Consider the following 14,808-nt stretch of genomic DNA (forward strand, 5'->3'; position numbering starts at 1 on the left):
AGTGGAGAGAGGAGCTGATGGAAGGACTGTAACTGTAAGTGACTGTATGTGATGAATCTTAACAAATTGCCCTTAATACTTTGTTTGCTGTTTTTGCCTGCTTCTTTGCTTTGTCTTCAGGCACTGCAGGTCTTCAAGGATATGAGAGAAGACACAGACCATTCAGCAACGATATTTGTTGCAATTAAATCACAAATAAAGGAAAAGGAGGGGAAAATCCCTACACAAATAAAATAACATTTACAAATAAGGGGGGGGACAATACAAGGGAGTTGTGGCATTTCAGGCATATGAAATGGAGGAAACAATGTCCACTATAGTAAATGACTAAAGAGCATGTCTCAAGAAAAGCTATCCAAATGTCTTCACATTTTTCCTCTTTATGCTTCCAGTGATACATGACAACCTCCACATGAACAAGGAGTACAAACCATTATCCCATTCTTCTGTCCTCTCTTTCCAGTGTTGAAGCACCATATGCTTAGCTGTCCCTGCCATCCTAACTTGTTAGTAGAATGTTGTTATCCTCCATGGCTGTGCTCCCCATGTGCTCAGCAGTGTGGGCTGAATTCAGACAATTGTCCAAATAAGCCATGGGCTCAAGCAGTGGGTGCAGCTAGGGTTGGACCCCAGGGGCATCATTTCTTCCTATAAGAAGGTTTGAGGGCCACCAGCCAGGCATATTACATGCTTACAGATGCTCATTTTATTATTTTTACTTTATATGGTGCTTATTCCCAAGTAAATGGAGAAGCAAACCCCATTTATCCCTCTAGTCATGATTGTGCTACGATTTAAGTGAGTTTCAAATGTGAACCTGCACACACCCAAGAGTATTTCTTTTTCATCAGGGTTAGCAACCTGTTTTTTGTTCCAACATATCAGGACTGCAGAAACAGTTATAAAGCATGCTGGGGGGGGGATAAATGTTAATTGTGTGCTTCACAACTGACGTAATACACATGGCTGTCCAAAGCTGCCCCACCCCCTGGATAAACCATTAAGTCCAGGGTTTAAAATTATCTGGCTGCACCACTGGGCTCAAGCACTCTCTTGCCCTCTCGTAAGTGCATGGCTTACTCCAAACCAGAATTGGAAACCACAGTTCTAGTTTGGAGAGCTTGTAAACTGAAAAGTTGAGTGGACTACCAAGTGCCAGTGCTACAAAGGGATAGTGTGGGGAGGGAGCACTTAAGCAGCCCATGGCTTATTTAATGTCCTCCACAGCATGGAATGCATACATCAGTTGGCCAGGAAAGAGTTCTCCCCAAAAATGATCTGTCCACATTCATCCATTTTGTTAAGTAAAAGTTTGAATCTTCAGATATTATGTTGGGACATGCCTTGCTTCTTGTTAGGCACGTTAAGTAAGGGAAAGTAATTTTACTGTATGATTACAATGAGACAGCAGACCCTGTATACATAAATCATGAGATGGTATTATATGGTTAGCATGTCTTTGAAGTCCATAAAAAAGAATGTGATGTATAATTTTTCTGCCATTAAAAGGGCCCAGTCCTTTTAGTACTCACTCTCATTTCCATCCCTTTGAATAACCAGTCATCAAATCAAACCATCAAACCAGCTCTTTCATTAACACTACTTGCTTGGACCAAATAGTCAGTTTGAGCACTCCTAAAGTCATGGGAACAGACAGGTGTAAGTTCTGTACTCTCTTGAGGTCTGCTGGAGCCAACAGTTATATTAGGAATGGGGCATTTGACAGAGTTTTCTACCATTATAGCTTGCTGTCTTTTCCTTGTTTATTAAACATTCATTCCAGTTTGTTTGTGGGGAGGTTAGATGACATTGCATCAAAGCAAGTATTATCTCACACTTTCCAGTGCGTCAGCCACTATACTTATTGCAAAAAGTCCAACCTTTGGGGGAAATGGGTTTGTTACACATGACCTCCCAATCAACTATAATTGCATAGCTTGAATTTGTGGATATGTTATTGAATCCCACCCCAAAATAGTGACAATCTAGAAGCGCCCTCTGCCTCTTGTTGCTTTTTACAATCAAATTGTGGTCATGTGAATTAATACTGCCAAACTGGGCATTATAACTGGGATCATGCAATATTAAATGCCTTACTGAAACTTACATTTCTTGAATAGATTTCATTAATTATTTTTGTTTTCTTCCGTAAGAGGCAAATTTGGTTTTAAATAATGTCCCAAACTGTTTTTCTATGGCCTGTCCTGGAAAAAGAGCAACAATTACTGTTAGTGATTACTGCATGTAATTAGTCTGTATTTTAGAAAACCAGTCATGAATTTTCTAAATCAGAATTATAGCCTTGTATTATTAAGTTGATTTCTATATAAATTGATGACATATTAGTCATAAAAGCGAATGGGCAACCTTCTCCACCCCAAATAGAAATCTCTACTTTTTTAAGTGTTGTTTTTGACTCGTTAAAACCGTCCTTAAAGTACTTACATTTTGTTGGAGAAAACAAAATTTACATGAGCTTCAGGATTGGAAAGAAGCCCATTATGTTTGGTGTATAAGCTGAAGGTCAGCCAGTACACTGAGGCTAGTTTTAAGATTGTTAAGGCAGAGTACAATTTATTTATCATCATCGTAAGCATCTCTTAAGCCTCACTAGGGACTTATAACTGAAAATGAAGGTTGAAATTATTCTGGAATATTTTCCTAGGTAACTACTCCAGTGTGACTTTTCTTGTAAAAACAATATAACCCTTACACTTTGGAGACAGTAATGCCCCTCAGGACAGGATGATTCAAGGTGTCTGAAAATTTAGACTTGGCATCAGTGTTACAAAAAAACCCACAAAACTTTTGCTCCTTCCCCCAACCCCCTTTCCCTGTCAAATCTAAGTGCAGGCATGTTAGATGTCTTCAATCAAAGTTCTTTGAACTGCTGCATGTTGAAATGTTTACAGTTTTATATTTCAGAGGTGCAGGAGCCTATCCTCCTCCTCTATGGTTTTTTTGAGTGAATAAGCAGAAGAAGGAGAGGACGGAAGGGAAAGGGGGAGAGGTTGCAGTAAGAAGTACTGAAAAGGGAGGGGAAGAAGAGTAGATCATGATGTATCTACAATCAAATGAATTTTTTTCTTTAAAAATTCCCCTGTTTTAAGCCTTGCAGGTGCATTCTGACTTTAAAGAACTCAACTCATTATCTCCCAAGCCCATCAGTGCTCTACATCATCCATCTCATAATTGTACTCTACGCCATTGCCTCTGGGCAAGTATGGATTGTAATGGGAGTCTGAGTAAATTCCACTGAAACATGATCCACAGTTGCATTAAATTTTAGCGTTGCCAAATTAATGATTTTAACTGTGAATTGACAATTATTTGAGTTATTCATTCTACCTTAATTCTCACTAGATCTTTAAAATGTCATTTTGCTTCACTGCTTTTGACATCAGAAAGTTTTATTTGTTTACTGGCATGTGTAAAAGGTACAATTAAAAACTGTGAGTGGAAAAAAAATTCTGAACTCTGGGCTACATGAGAAACCCAATGCATTGTTACCTGCTTCTGAACACATGGAGGTTTCCACTGGTTTCTTGATTTGAAGAAGGTCTAAAAGAAACTAGTGCTTTATTGGGTCAAATTAATTGTGTACCTTACCATTGCCTAGTTTCACAAAGACAAAAAAGGATCCAGGCTGGCCCAACAAGGGGGACAAAATGGTGATCAGGGAGGGAGCAGTAATGAATGATTACTCCAGATTTATATGCATTCAATCACCCATCACCATCCACCACCTGAACACCATGGCGCCACATATGAACAGCCATCAAGAACATGGCAAGAACAGGTTGAGATAGGAATTCACTAACAGGCAAAAAACCTTGCTGTTTAAGAATGTACCTATAGCCAACAAATATTTCTATTACACTTTAAAAAGCAGGGAAATTGGACAGCTATAGCGAATGCACCAGAGGAGCAGGAAACCTGAACTCCTCTCTGATATATTGTACTGCCCTACAAAGTTGTCAAAATGCAAACACAATTTGGGTTGGTCTTTCACAGTCCAATCCACTTCCTGTGTAGCTTGGAAGAATTTGGTACATGTGCCTCTGAGCATATAGTGTGGGAATGGGCAGGGGAGAAGGAAGAAGAAAGAGGGGAGAGGAGGAGGAAGGAAGAAGGAAGGGAGAAGAGAGGGAGAGGAGAGGAGAGGAAAGGCAGGTCTGATCATTTGCATGCTTATTGAGTTCACTGAGATTTACTCCCATGCAATCATGCTTGCAATAGGTAAAACTGACCATGGGGGAGGAGGACGGGGAGGGGGGAGGGGGGAAGGAGGGGATTGGAAGGGGATAGGGAAGGAGGGGAAAAGGAAGGGAGAGGGAAGGGACAAAAGGGAGGTAATGGGAGGAGGGAGGGCAGGTTTGATCATTTGCATGCTTATTTACTCCCGTGCAATCATGCTTAAGATAGGTAAAACTGAGCTGGGGTAGGGGCATGCAGGGGAGGAGGAGGGCAGGGAGGAAGGGGGAGGGAAGGCTGAGTGGAGAAGATTGGTTGGGTGGGCACTGGGCAGAGGGGAAGCCCCTTTCCTTTCCAAAAGGAAAACATTGTGAACAGTGTCATTGGTTTTCAGGGTTTTTTCCACCTTTTTATTCTACAGCAGGCACATGTAGTGTCCCACCCAAATTTAAACCAAAGCTGTCCCTGGCCACATCCATACCAGACCTTTATTTCACTTTAGATAGTCATGGCTTCCCACAAAGAATCCTGGGAAGTGTAGTTAATGAAGGGAGCTGAGAGTTGCTAGGAGATGCCCTGTTCCCCTCACAGAGCTTCAATCAGAGCAGCTGACTGTTAAACCAGTCTGGCCACTAGAACTCTATCAGGGGAATAGGAGTCTCCTCTCAGCACCCTTCACAAACTACACTGCCCAGGATTCTCTGGGGGAAACCATGACTGTCTCAAGTGAAATAAAGGTCTGGCGGGTGTGGCCCCTGATTAGGCAAGCCCAGCAGCTGTGAGTCTGACTTTTAGAACACTGACAGTTGGTTCTTATTGAGCATGCCCGGGCTTATGATTGAGTTCAGTGCTAAATTTCTTAAATTAATTAAAAATCACCTAGGCATTTTTTTAACTTTTAAACTGCAGAAGATGAAGGTCAGAGTATGGGGCAAGATCAGTAATAGGATTACAGGTACTCTGAACATGGCTGATATTTAATTAATTTCAACAAATTATGAGAACTCTGACAGAAAAAAGTCCAAAAGGGGTCTGGTTTTTCTCTCTCCCTTTTTACACTTTGAACTCTCGATTCTCTCTGAGTATTTTGTGTATTGCCATGAAAAGCTAGAAGGTTGTTAAGCAAGTGTTTCTGAGTTCAAGACTATAAGATCTGTAAGGTTTTGTTTTAAAATGAGTGTATGGGAAGCATCAGAATGGCATGGGGGGTATTTTCTATTTAACATTGCGGAATGCAAAAAATCCATGCTGGCTATAGTATAGAGCCACTCTCTTGGCTATATAATATGTCTAGCAATAATACCTTTACACAAAACACTGATAATGAGATTAAGGTCCCCAAAGAACCTTCTTCCTGATTTCCAACCATTAAAAGTGCAGCTCTTGTTTCTGTCCGAGTTTTATGAACAAAACCTAGTTGATAAGCACATTGGTTTCTAGGTGGATTACAAAATGGTTTAAGAAAATAAAAGGATAAATTAATGTTTTTAAAAAGCACAAACATCTAACTATTTGAATTAGTCATTCCGAAAAGATAGGTTGGCACCAATCAGTACATCACAGGAACCTTGTGAGTGCATTTTAAGTCTGCCATCAGAAGCTGGGCAAAAATACCTCCAGTGGCTCTACTTTTGGAACAGGGGGAGGAATTGATAGATGAGCCTTCAACAAAGGCAAGATTCTTTGGGTAGGCTTCACTGTTAAAAACAGCTGAAACCATGAACATGAGAACACTTTCCCTTCTCCATGGTTGCAAAAGCATCTTGGCTCCAATGTTTATAGTGAATTTATCATCACTTCACCCACTTCCAGATGAAGTCAAGCCCAGTAAGATCAAATCCACTTACTCTAGAGGAGCCCCAGTAAGTACAATGTCGGCTTTGGTTTGAGAATGGCAACATAATTGAATTATCAAAATTTGCACACTAAGTATGAACCCCAAAAAATATTACTTAGATTTTTCTGGCCAATGGGTTAAGGCAATTTTTGGCTAGTCCATCTTTCTTCCTGCATCAGCAAATAACCAAGCAAATTCCACCTTCTGAGCAGTTTGCCTCCAAGTTTATGAAAAGGAAATAGAATGTTCTGGTAGTTCAACACTTGCAATTCTTTGTTTGTTACCATCTTCTGTTATCTGTTTTTGAGATCCAGATTATGTGGGTTTATATAATTCTGCCCACCATTCCAAAACTGACCCAGCTAGTTTAATAGAGACCCAACCATTCTTAAATTGCCTGGCTTCTCTTGAAAGAGGCCTGGAGGATGATGGAAATAAAGCTGTTTCTTTCTTTCAGACTAAACATCCAGCAGGAAACTCATAGCGTTATTAAGAATGTCAGCAAAAAGTAGTCTAATATTCCAAATAAGCCAGCAAGCCAAACAAATGCAGGAATCATTTTTTTTAATTGTTAATGAAAATGCAGGCAAGTCCCATGACATGCTGTTGTGATGCCTTCAGCACAGTTGTGATTGGGCAGTAGGCAGGTGAAACCTGGGCAAATCCATAATTTAAAAGCCTGCTCAGCAATTATTTTTCCTAGAGGGCCAATTTGAAGATCAGATAGTGAAAGATAGAGCAGCTCTCCTGCACCATCCCCCAAATTAGACAGGCAGCTATCACATTCCATAGCCAGAGGCAATGCTTCTTTCATGCCCTTTTTTTGCCATGGAACAGTAACTCTGCATGAAGCTAGATTTGACCCTTGGCCTCCACTCACTGATTCATGAAGGTACTCCACTAACATTTTGTAAGAGCCACAGTGACCTGCTGTTGTACAACTACGTTGGGGCACATATTCACACACGCTTGCTAAGGATAGGTCACACTACTATTAATCAGAACAAGTGTAAAGCCACATTATCATTATTGTTCATTGTTGTTGTTACCTCCAGGGCCGGTGCCAGAGGGCAGCCAGGTTGGGCCCTGGCCAAGGGCCCCTGTGGCCCAGAGGGACCACTTCTTAGGGTGGGAGGGTGGAGCTTCCATCTCTTGATCCACAGCAGCATCAGGTCCTGCAACCCAACCCTGCTGAGGATCGCAGAGAGGGAGCTCCCAGGCACACCCCCAATACAGACAGTGCGGGCTTTAATAAGCCCCTGCACACTCCACCTACCTCTCCCATCAGTGTGAATACTGTGTGTGCCGTGCGCACATGCCTGCTATCACCCAAGATGGTGGTGGGGCTTTCCTAAGGGGCTGACACCGACACCACCATCTTAGGTGATGGCAGGCATGTACGCTACGCACACACTACAAGACAGGAGAGGTAGGTGGAGTGCACGGGTGGGCTTATTAGCCCCATGCCACCTGTATGGGAGGGGGACTTTGGGATACAGTGTTGCAGGCCCAGTCATGCCTGGCGCTGGCCATGGCTACCTCCCCCTACCTATCTTTTTCACTGTAAATTAAATATGTTCTTTTAATTTTAAATCCTAAGTGTGAATGCACAAAAAAGAAGGAAAATTTTCTTTCTTTTAGCCCTGCATCTCCACACGCACATGCTACCTTACCACATCCAGCTAAGGGAAACACAGACTAAACTGGGTGCACATACAAGTGTAGATATGAACTACCTGCACTGTGTTGCATTCACAGGGATGCACATCCTGCTGAAAGCAATGCAGTGTAGACAAACTGCATCAATGTGGATAGGCCTCTGGTTTATCTCCAGTTCCTGACCCAGCAGGTCACACATGCCCAGAAGCATGCTTCAGCATGCAGATCTCCAAGTAAAGAAACAGGGCACTGTGGAACTGCCTCTGGGATCAGCACCTCTGTTTGAGTGCACCCTGTTTGGGCCTAAGGCGCTCTACTGAACTCAATGGGACTTATTTACGAGTAGACATATATAGGATTGTGATGTCAGCTTAACACCCAGTCTCACCAGCTTCTCTCTCCTGCCAACATTTGGGGACAGCTTGAGGACAGTGTAAATATGTCACACTTCAGGGTTTGAAAAAAAGGGGTTTGGGGACAGCGATTTAAACCTGCAAACCTCTGGCATGCAGAAATGCACTTGTGACCCTCTGCATACACTAGTTTTGCCACTCAACACATCCATTCACAATGCACCCACTTTACTAATAGGGGAATGATACCTCAAAACATGCAGTGCCCCTATTCTTAATGTACTGGTATTAAACATTCACTTCTTCACTTCCCAGGGTCACTTGCTCATTCAGAAAACAAATGGATGCTACTTTTCAGATGAGGATTTTTTTAAAAATCCAATTATGCCTATACTTCTTTCAATGTAAACTTTGTTACTGTAAAACATCACAAATCTGCCATTTTCATTCATCATCACAACAGAATCCAGAAGAACAGAAAGAGCAAGGAGCCTCAAGTTCAAACTTTTTTGTGTGGCTTTCGCTCCCTCCTCCCCTTCCAAGAAAACATCCCTTCCATGAAAAACAGCCAGTGTGTGAGTAACGGAATATACACATCTTGCAAGATGGGCTACTGATTCAGGTATTTTGAAACTGAATGAGCTCAATACATCAGGGAAAAAAAAATTTCAATGAACATTAAGATTAAAAAGAAAAAAGGTCTGGGTTCTCAGCTAATGTAAGTCAGCATGGCTCTACCAAAATGTCATTTCAGTTCTCCTCTACTGGAAAATCAGATAGTTTTTATGTGCTAATTCTTCATCAACCAAGAATCTAGCCAAACTCCACATCATGTTCCCTCCCCTTCTTCCCCTAAAGGTATCCGTCAAGTCTCTACAGGATGGAATTTTGCTTTGCTATTTTAGCATAAATCTGGCCAGGGTTTCAATGGAATTTGAAACCAAATGGCCTTAATAAATAAATATTGTGATAAGAATATGAAAGCACTGAAGATAATCAAAGATGGGAGAAAAGCCTAAGCATTCCTTTCTGAGCTAAAATCATAACGCTTTACATGAAGCCAGATCTTCTCTTTATAGAGCCTATAAAGGATAAAATAAAACAATAAACAAAGAACACCCTATTTTACTTTTCCACTCTGACTTCCTTTAACATCTATTGTGTGTTTGCTTTTAAAAAACTCTTTAAAAGAGATAACACAATAACCTTGAGATTCCTCCCCCCCTCCAGTGTTGCAGGAGAAAAGAAATAGGAGATACAATCCACATGGCTAATATGTTGTCATATTACAGAACTTAACACTTACATGGTGGAATCATTAAAAACATCTCCCACTCTGGTTTTTCTGCCACATGCTGTCCTTCCATTTCATCTTGAGGTGACATGCTACTATTACAGCAAAAGGAAAGCTATACACTCTGTATGTGTGTCTCTGTGTGCATACACATCTGCTTTCTTTTTAAAAATGTGAAGAGGATGCAAAATAATCAGGCTACTTGCAGGTAGGCACGTGTAAAATACGTCTCTTCACTACAAATATCTGTGTCTACACCTCAAATCCCAGTGCAGTGTATAAACACTTATCAGACTGAACAAAGATAACCATGCATTTGTATGACCAATTAATATTTTACAAGCAATAATTTCTAAAAAATATTATTAATCACATAAGAGATGGAGGAACCAGGGAGGGGGACTATTGACAACACTTTTCTTGTTTCTAGTTCTGGGACTGGGGGGGGGGAGAAACTTTCCCCCAATATCCATTCTCTTCCCACCCCAAATCACTGAACAGCAATTTTCAAAGAATCCAGTAACAAAACACAGTTACTAAAAGTTTACGGCGCTTGAAAGGGTTTGCAGTTAGGCAGTTAGATATTTTGTTCCTGCTTGCTAATCTCACTGGCTGATTTAAGGGGTTAAAAATTAAGGGTATATACATACATACTGATGGGGGAATGGCGGAGGGGGGAGAGAGACAGAGAGAGATTCTTCTTACCTTGACTAGCTTTGGCCATGGTGTTGCCAGAGTACAGGAGAAAGGAAAGCATGTACAATCCAACCATCTCCAGGGCCCCCATTACTATTGGCTTGTATGCAGAAAGGTCGGACCAGGAAAGGAGGGAGGGGGTGTCTTCTCTGTTGCTTTCAAACAACGCACTGAGCGCATGCAAACTTTAAACCAAGAAAGAAAGAAAAAGAGATCTATTCTTTTCTAGCGGTGTATACTGGAGAAAGCGGTACTAGGGCAAGGCTGGCCAGAGCTGCTCAGGATTCTGTTTGGCTTTCCTGATGCTAGTTCAGTAGGAAGGCAGACCCGCGGCGGAATCTTTTAAGTGGACTTGGTCGTCCTCCCTTCAGCTGCTTCCTTTTTGAAGAAGGAATCCAGCCCGTTCCAGTTTTGTTAAGAGAGCAATAGATAAAAAAAAAGTGCCTTGGTCTAGTGCTGGGGACCTGTGAAAGGTCCATCCAAGCAACGCCCTTCTCTCTCTCTCTCTCTCTCTCTCTCTCTCTGCCTTTGCCAGCTCCTTCTTCACTCCCTCCCACCCGCCGGGGCTCCGCTCGACTCTGCCTGCAGGAATTTACAGTCTGCCACTGGGGGAGCAGGGCCAGTAGCCATGGAGACCGCTTCCCTGGGAGCAAGGAGGTCAGGCGAGAGACCATGTGCAATCAATGGATCAATGCAAACGCCCGTGCGAGCTCCAGACCCAACAAGCCCTTTCGCGGCCGCTTCCCCCCACTTTGCCGGGCTGGGGAGGAAAGAGGGGAGGGGCACGGGAAAGGGGATTGTGTGCAGAAAAGAGAATTAAGAAGGAAATAAGAGGAGGAGGAGGAGAAGAAGAAAAGGGAGGGGGGGAGAAACCAGCTTGCAGATGCCATGACCTGCAGCACTCCCCCCTCTTTCTCTTTTTTTTTACTTTTTGGTGCCTGGGCTGTAGGCAAGGGACGTGTTCTCGGATCAATGCAAACTCCAGATCAAACAGCCTCAGGCGCTTTCTCCCCTTTCGGCTGAGCAGAGGGGGATGGGTGGGATGGCGAAGAGGCAGAAATCTTTTTTTTCTCCCCAAAATAAAAACGCTAAGCAAAGAGTCTTTGCCTCCATCCTGAATGAACCTCCGACGATTTTTCTACCAACTTTTTCCCGAAGTTAGATCAACGAAGTAGATTCCCCGAAGTTTCTTGTTGTGCGTCCTTTTGGACGGGCCGTCATCGGTCGTCCCTGATTAAGTCCAACGATTTGTTTTGTTTTTAAAGAACGAGCATTGTTCCTGGATAAATCATAAACTCATGGAGTCCAGGAGTTACAAATCAAAGTCTGAGAGGATCTGGTGGTCTACATCTTAGAGCAGAGGGCGGGCAGATTTCAGGCTTCCGGGATCTAATAGAACTCAGAGATCCACCAGGTGCAAAATGGTGGGGGTGGGAACAAGGTGCCTTTGAGTAGATGCTCAACCCAGGAATTTGTTCGCAGTAGCAGGACAGAGTTCATAGGCCTGTCGCACAAAAATCCACTCTTGGTTTTTTTTCGTGAAGGTTCCTCCAGACGACCTGTTCATTGAGCATTCACCCTGATTGGCTTGCACAAAGCTTCCTCGGAGATTGCACTATGCCCTGTCTCTACTGAGTGTTCTAATTTTTTTTTCCAGGGAGGTTATATGATGAGCATTTATCCTGAATTCATCCTATTTGCTTATGCTGGGATTATACTTCTTCCCCTGAACATTTATTTATCCCACACTTTTCAATGCTTTCCTCCATCACTTTCCTAACTGCAAAAAGAAGGGTTTTTTTTTAATGAAGTGGATTTGTTGCACTTTAATTATGCAAACCTAAATTCCTGGTATGTCTTTGAATCCATCCCACACCCCACAAAATACTGACAGTCTGGGGGTACCTATGTGACCGAAATACAATGGACTCCAAATACTCTTATGCTTTTCTTATGCTTTTCCTAGCTAGCTACACCTTGTTTCCTGTCTTACACCAGTGGGTGGTCCTTGATTAAATGTTTCCTTGCTATTGGGTTCTCCCCTTAGTAAGTACTCCCCAGCCCTCAACTTCCTTTTCCCATTCTGGGAATGCATGCAAATATTTCTGTACTTGTATGCACGCTCACTTAAAAAAAAAACACAGATGTGTGCAAGAGCAAACATTACCAGTCCTTAGTTATCATGTTCCACAATGAATACAATGGATTCTTGTGCTCGGGGAGGGGGGGGGAGTGGGCAACATCCATTTCCTGGGAGCTGTAGTTTACCCCTTATAAAGCTACAATTCCTAGCTCCCTTAAACTACATTTCCCAGGATTCTTTGGAGGAAGCCATGGGCTGTATCCAAAGTAGCACTAGGTAATGTGGCTGGTCAGCACAAGGATTTCCACTTGCACAACACGACTTCCCTCCTTTCCTCCCCCCGTAACCCCTAAATCTGTTCTACGGGTTCTCCCAACCTTCCACAGCAGATTTGGAAATAGCACAGGGCACGTATGGAGTAGAGGAGAAGGGGGAGTGTCCTGTTGCACAAGGTGAAATCCTGGTGCAGACAGGATATGTTAGTTGGAAGCTGCCCCTTGTGCTTTAAATATATGGTGTGGATATGACAAAAATAATAATAATGCAGAGGTCTTGTATAAGACTGATATTTAGCTGTACTTAAATTCTGATAAACAGCTCTTGTGCAAGATCTTTGTACTAACTTTTTAAAGTGCCAATGTATGTACTACAATTACAGTCTTCAAGGTAATCTCCCACGTGTCACAATCTTGAGGGAACAGCTCCTCCAAACTGGGTTGTTGAAATTTCAATGTGCCTTCAGCATCTGGCAATGACAGAAGTAGGCACACCAGCATCATAATTTTGCTGCTGGAAAACAAAATATCTATATTGTGTTCAGGTGAGGAATGAATGGAAGTTTGGATATGATGACACAGAACACCCACTGAAACAACCACACACAGCAAACCGCCCACCAAAAAAAATGTGCTAATCAGCTTCCATACCATCAGTGACTGTGAATGTATAATGGGTTATTCTTACTTTTCAGATTTACTGTTAAAAGGAAATCCAAATTAAAATTTTTAAAAAGTACAGGCTGGCATGATGATGACATCATGTGGACAGTGCAAAAAACACACATGCATAAGCAGCACCAATTCCACAATGAAATCCTGTCTGTAAGCACCCTTAAGAAGAGAGAATTAACAAAGGGCAAGGTGAGATATGTCATGGACAAGACCATATAGACGATTAACAACAGAGTGATCCTGGATGTTGTGATTTACTCTTTGCTAAGTTGTGTTGGGCACTGAATATGAAATGATGGGCTAAACTTTGTTAGAACAAATAAATATTGTGTTACATTAAAACTGAGGACTGTGAGGTTGCAGGCTTTGCAAATGCTATGTCCCACATTTCAAGATGTTATGTCTGTTACTTTTTCTGTCCCTTATTCATATTGTTGAACCTTGTAATCCCTACACTCTAGTTACATGGTACAATGATAAATTCTAAGTAGTCCATTTCTGGAGTTTCTGCTTCACAGCTGTCAGAACTAATCTCATCCTGCTGAATCAAATAGGATCAGCTATGTAATCAGATAGCACAAGGATGGGCTGGAGGAACACATTTAACAAAGCGGCTGAAGGACAATCAATAACACAGATTTTGTTTGCCAGTCGGTCAACATCAAATTAGAACCCAGACCTCAGCAAGTTGAAGATCACGTGCTGATTGCATTAACACTAGCAAACAGTATTTAGCTCCAAGACAACTTCAACTCTTTACAATCAATAGCAAGGCAATAAAAATCAATAGCAGTAGGATTAGGAACCTGTGGGACTTGAGAAGTTGATGACAGGTGTGGAGAAACAAAGGTGGGATGGGAAAAGAGAGAGAGCGTTCAGGAAGAGCTTACTGCTGTGGGTGGGCAGAGCAGTATTTGCAAGCAGGATGGGGTTGTCCCTGGGTACATTTTTTATTTTTTTTATCATGTTTACAGTTGTGAAATACAAATACCTGTCCACCCTGACAATAAACATGTAGTACTTTCTTGCAGTTATCTATTTTGTTCCATAACTATGATTCGTAAATAAATCTCTTGTCTAGATGGATGGCTCCCTATAGTCCAATAGAGCTTTGTCTCTTAACACCAGTTCCACTTTAAAGGTGGAACTCAACCCAAGAGGTCCATTGATAAAGAGCCAAGAGTGAGTTCCAGGCAACGTGATCATTCTTATTAACACATTTAATGAACCCAAGCCACTGTGCTGCTCAGTCTTCATTGGTTAGTAAGTTTTTCTGCCAACATCAAGGTACATAATATATTTTGAGATATTCCATGTCAGGAGGCGTCAATCTGCAGAAGTTAGTAGTGTATGTTCTGCCTTTGACCTTGTTGGATCACATCAACCACAGATGCTTCTTAGTGCCAACATCAAAGCATGCAGAGACTTGTACTAGTACTAGGGGCTCATGCACAATAGCTCCTGACTCAAAGTCAGGCAAACCTATGGATTTGATATCTTTATACGTTGTTGGCAACATGGGACCTTTTCAGATGACAAGTGGAGAAAACATGGTTTTTAATGCAATACTAACAATGTCCTTATCTAGCATTCACAGTACAATACTCTTTCTCTCTCTCTACACAGTGGGTGGAGTCAGCCATGCCCTAGAAAGAACACAGCCATGCCAGGGTCGGTGGGCATTGCCTGTTTGCCACTATTTTTGGAAGGGGAGTCTGTAAAAACACAGGTGGCAGATATTC

General features: G+C 42.1%; 1 protein-coding gene across 6 annotated transcripts in view; it reads right to left on the reverse strand.

The window, feature by feature from the left end:
- The window catches only part of SCUBE3 (signal peptide, CUB domain and EGF like domain containing 3), a 230,431-nt gene that overhangs the window by 167,501 nt on the left and 48,122 nt on the right, over window positions 1-14,808 (reverse strand). Inside the window, exons 1-2 of one of the 6 annotated variants that reach the window (XM_061632355.1) lie at window positions 10,962-10,980; window positions 10,043-10,218 (exon numbers count right to left, since the gene is read on the reverse strand). The exons of the other annotated variants lie outside the window; for them this stretch is intronic. Coding sequence (XP_061488339.1) covers window positions 10,043-10,124 — 82 coding nt within the window. The 5' untranslated portion in view covers window positions 10,125-10,218; window positions 10,962-10,980. Of the gene's footprint in view, window positions 1-10,042; window positions 10,219-10,961; window positions 10,981-14,808 lie in introns of those variants that run through there. 6 annotated transcript variants of the gene reach the window in all.

This window comes from Rhineura floridana, chromosome 6, assembly GCF_030035675.1.
Source record: "Rhineura floridana isolate rRhiFlo1 chromosome 6, rRhiFlo1.hap2, whole genome shotgun sequence".
NCBI classification, from domain to species: Eukaryota; Metazoa; Chordata; class Lepidosauria; order Squamata; family Rhineuridae; genus Rhineura; species Rhineura floridana.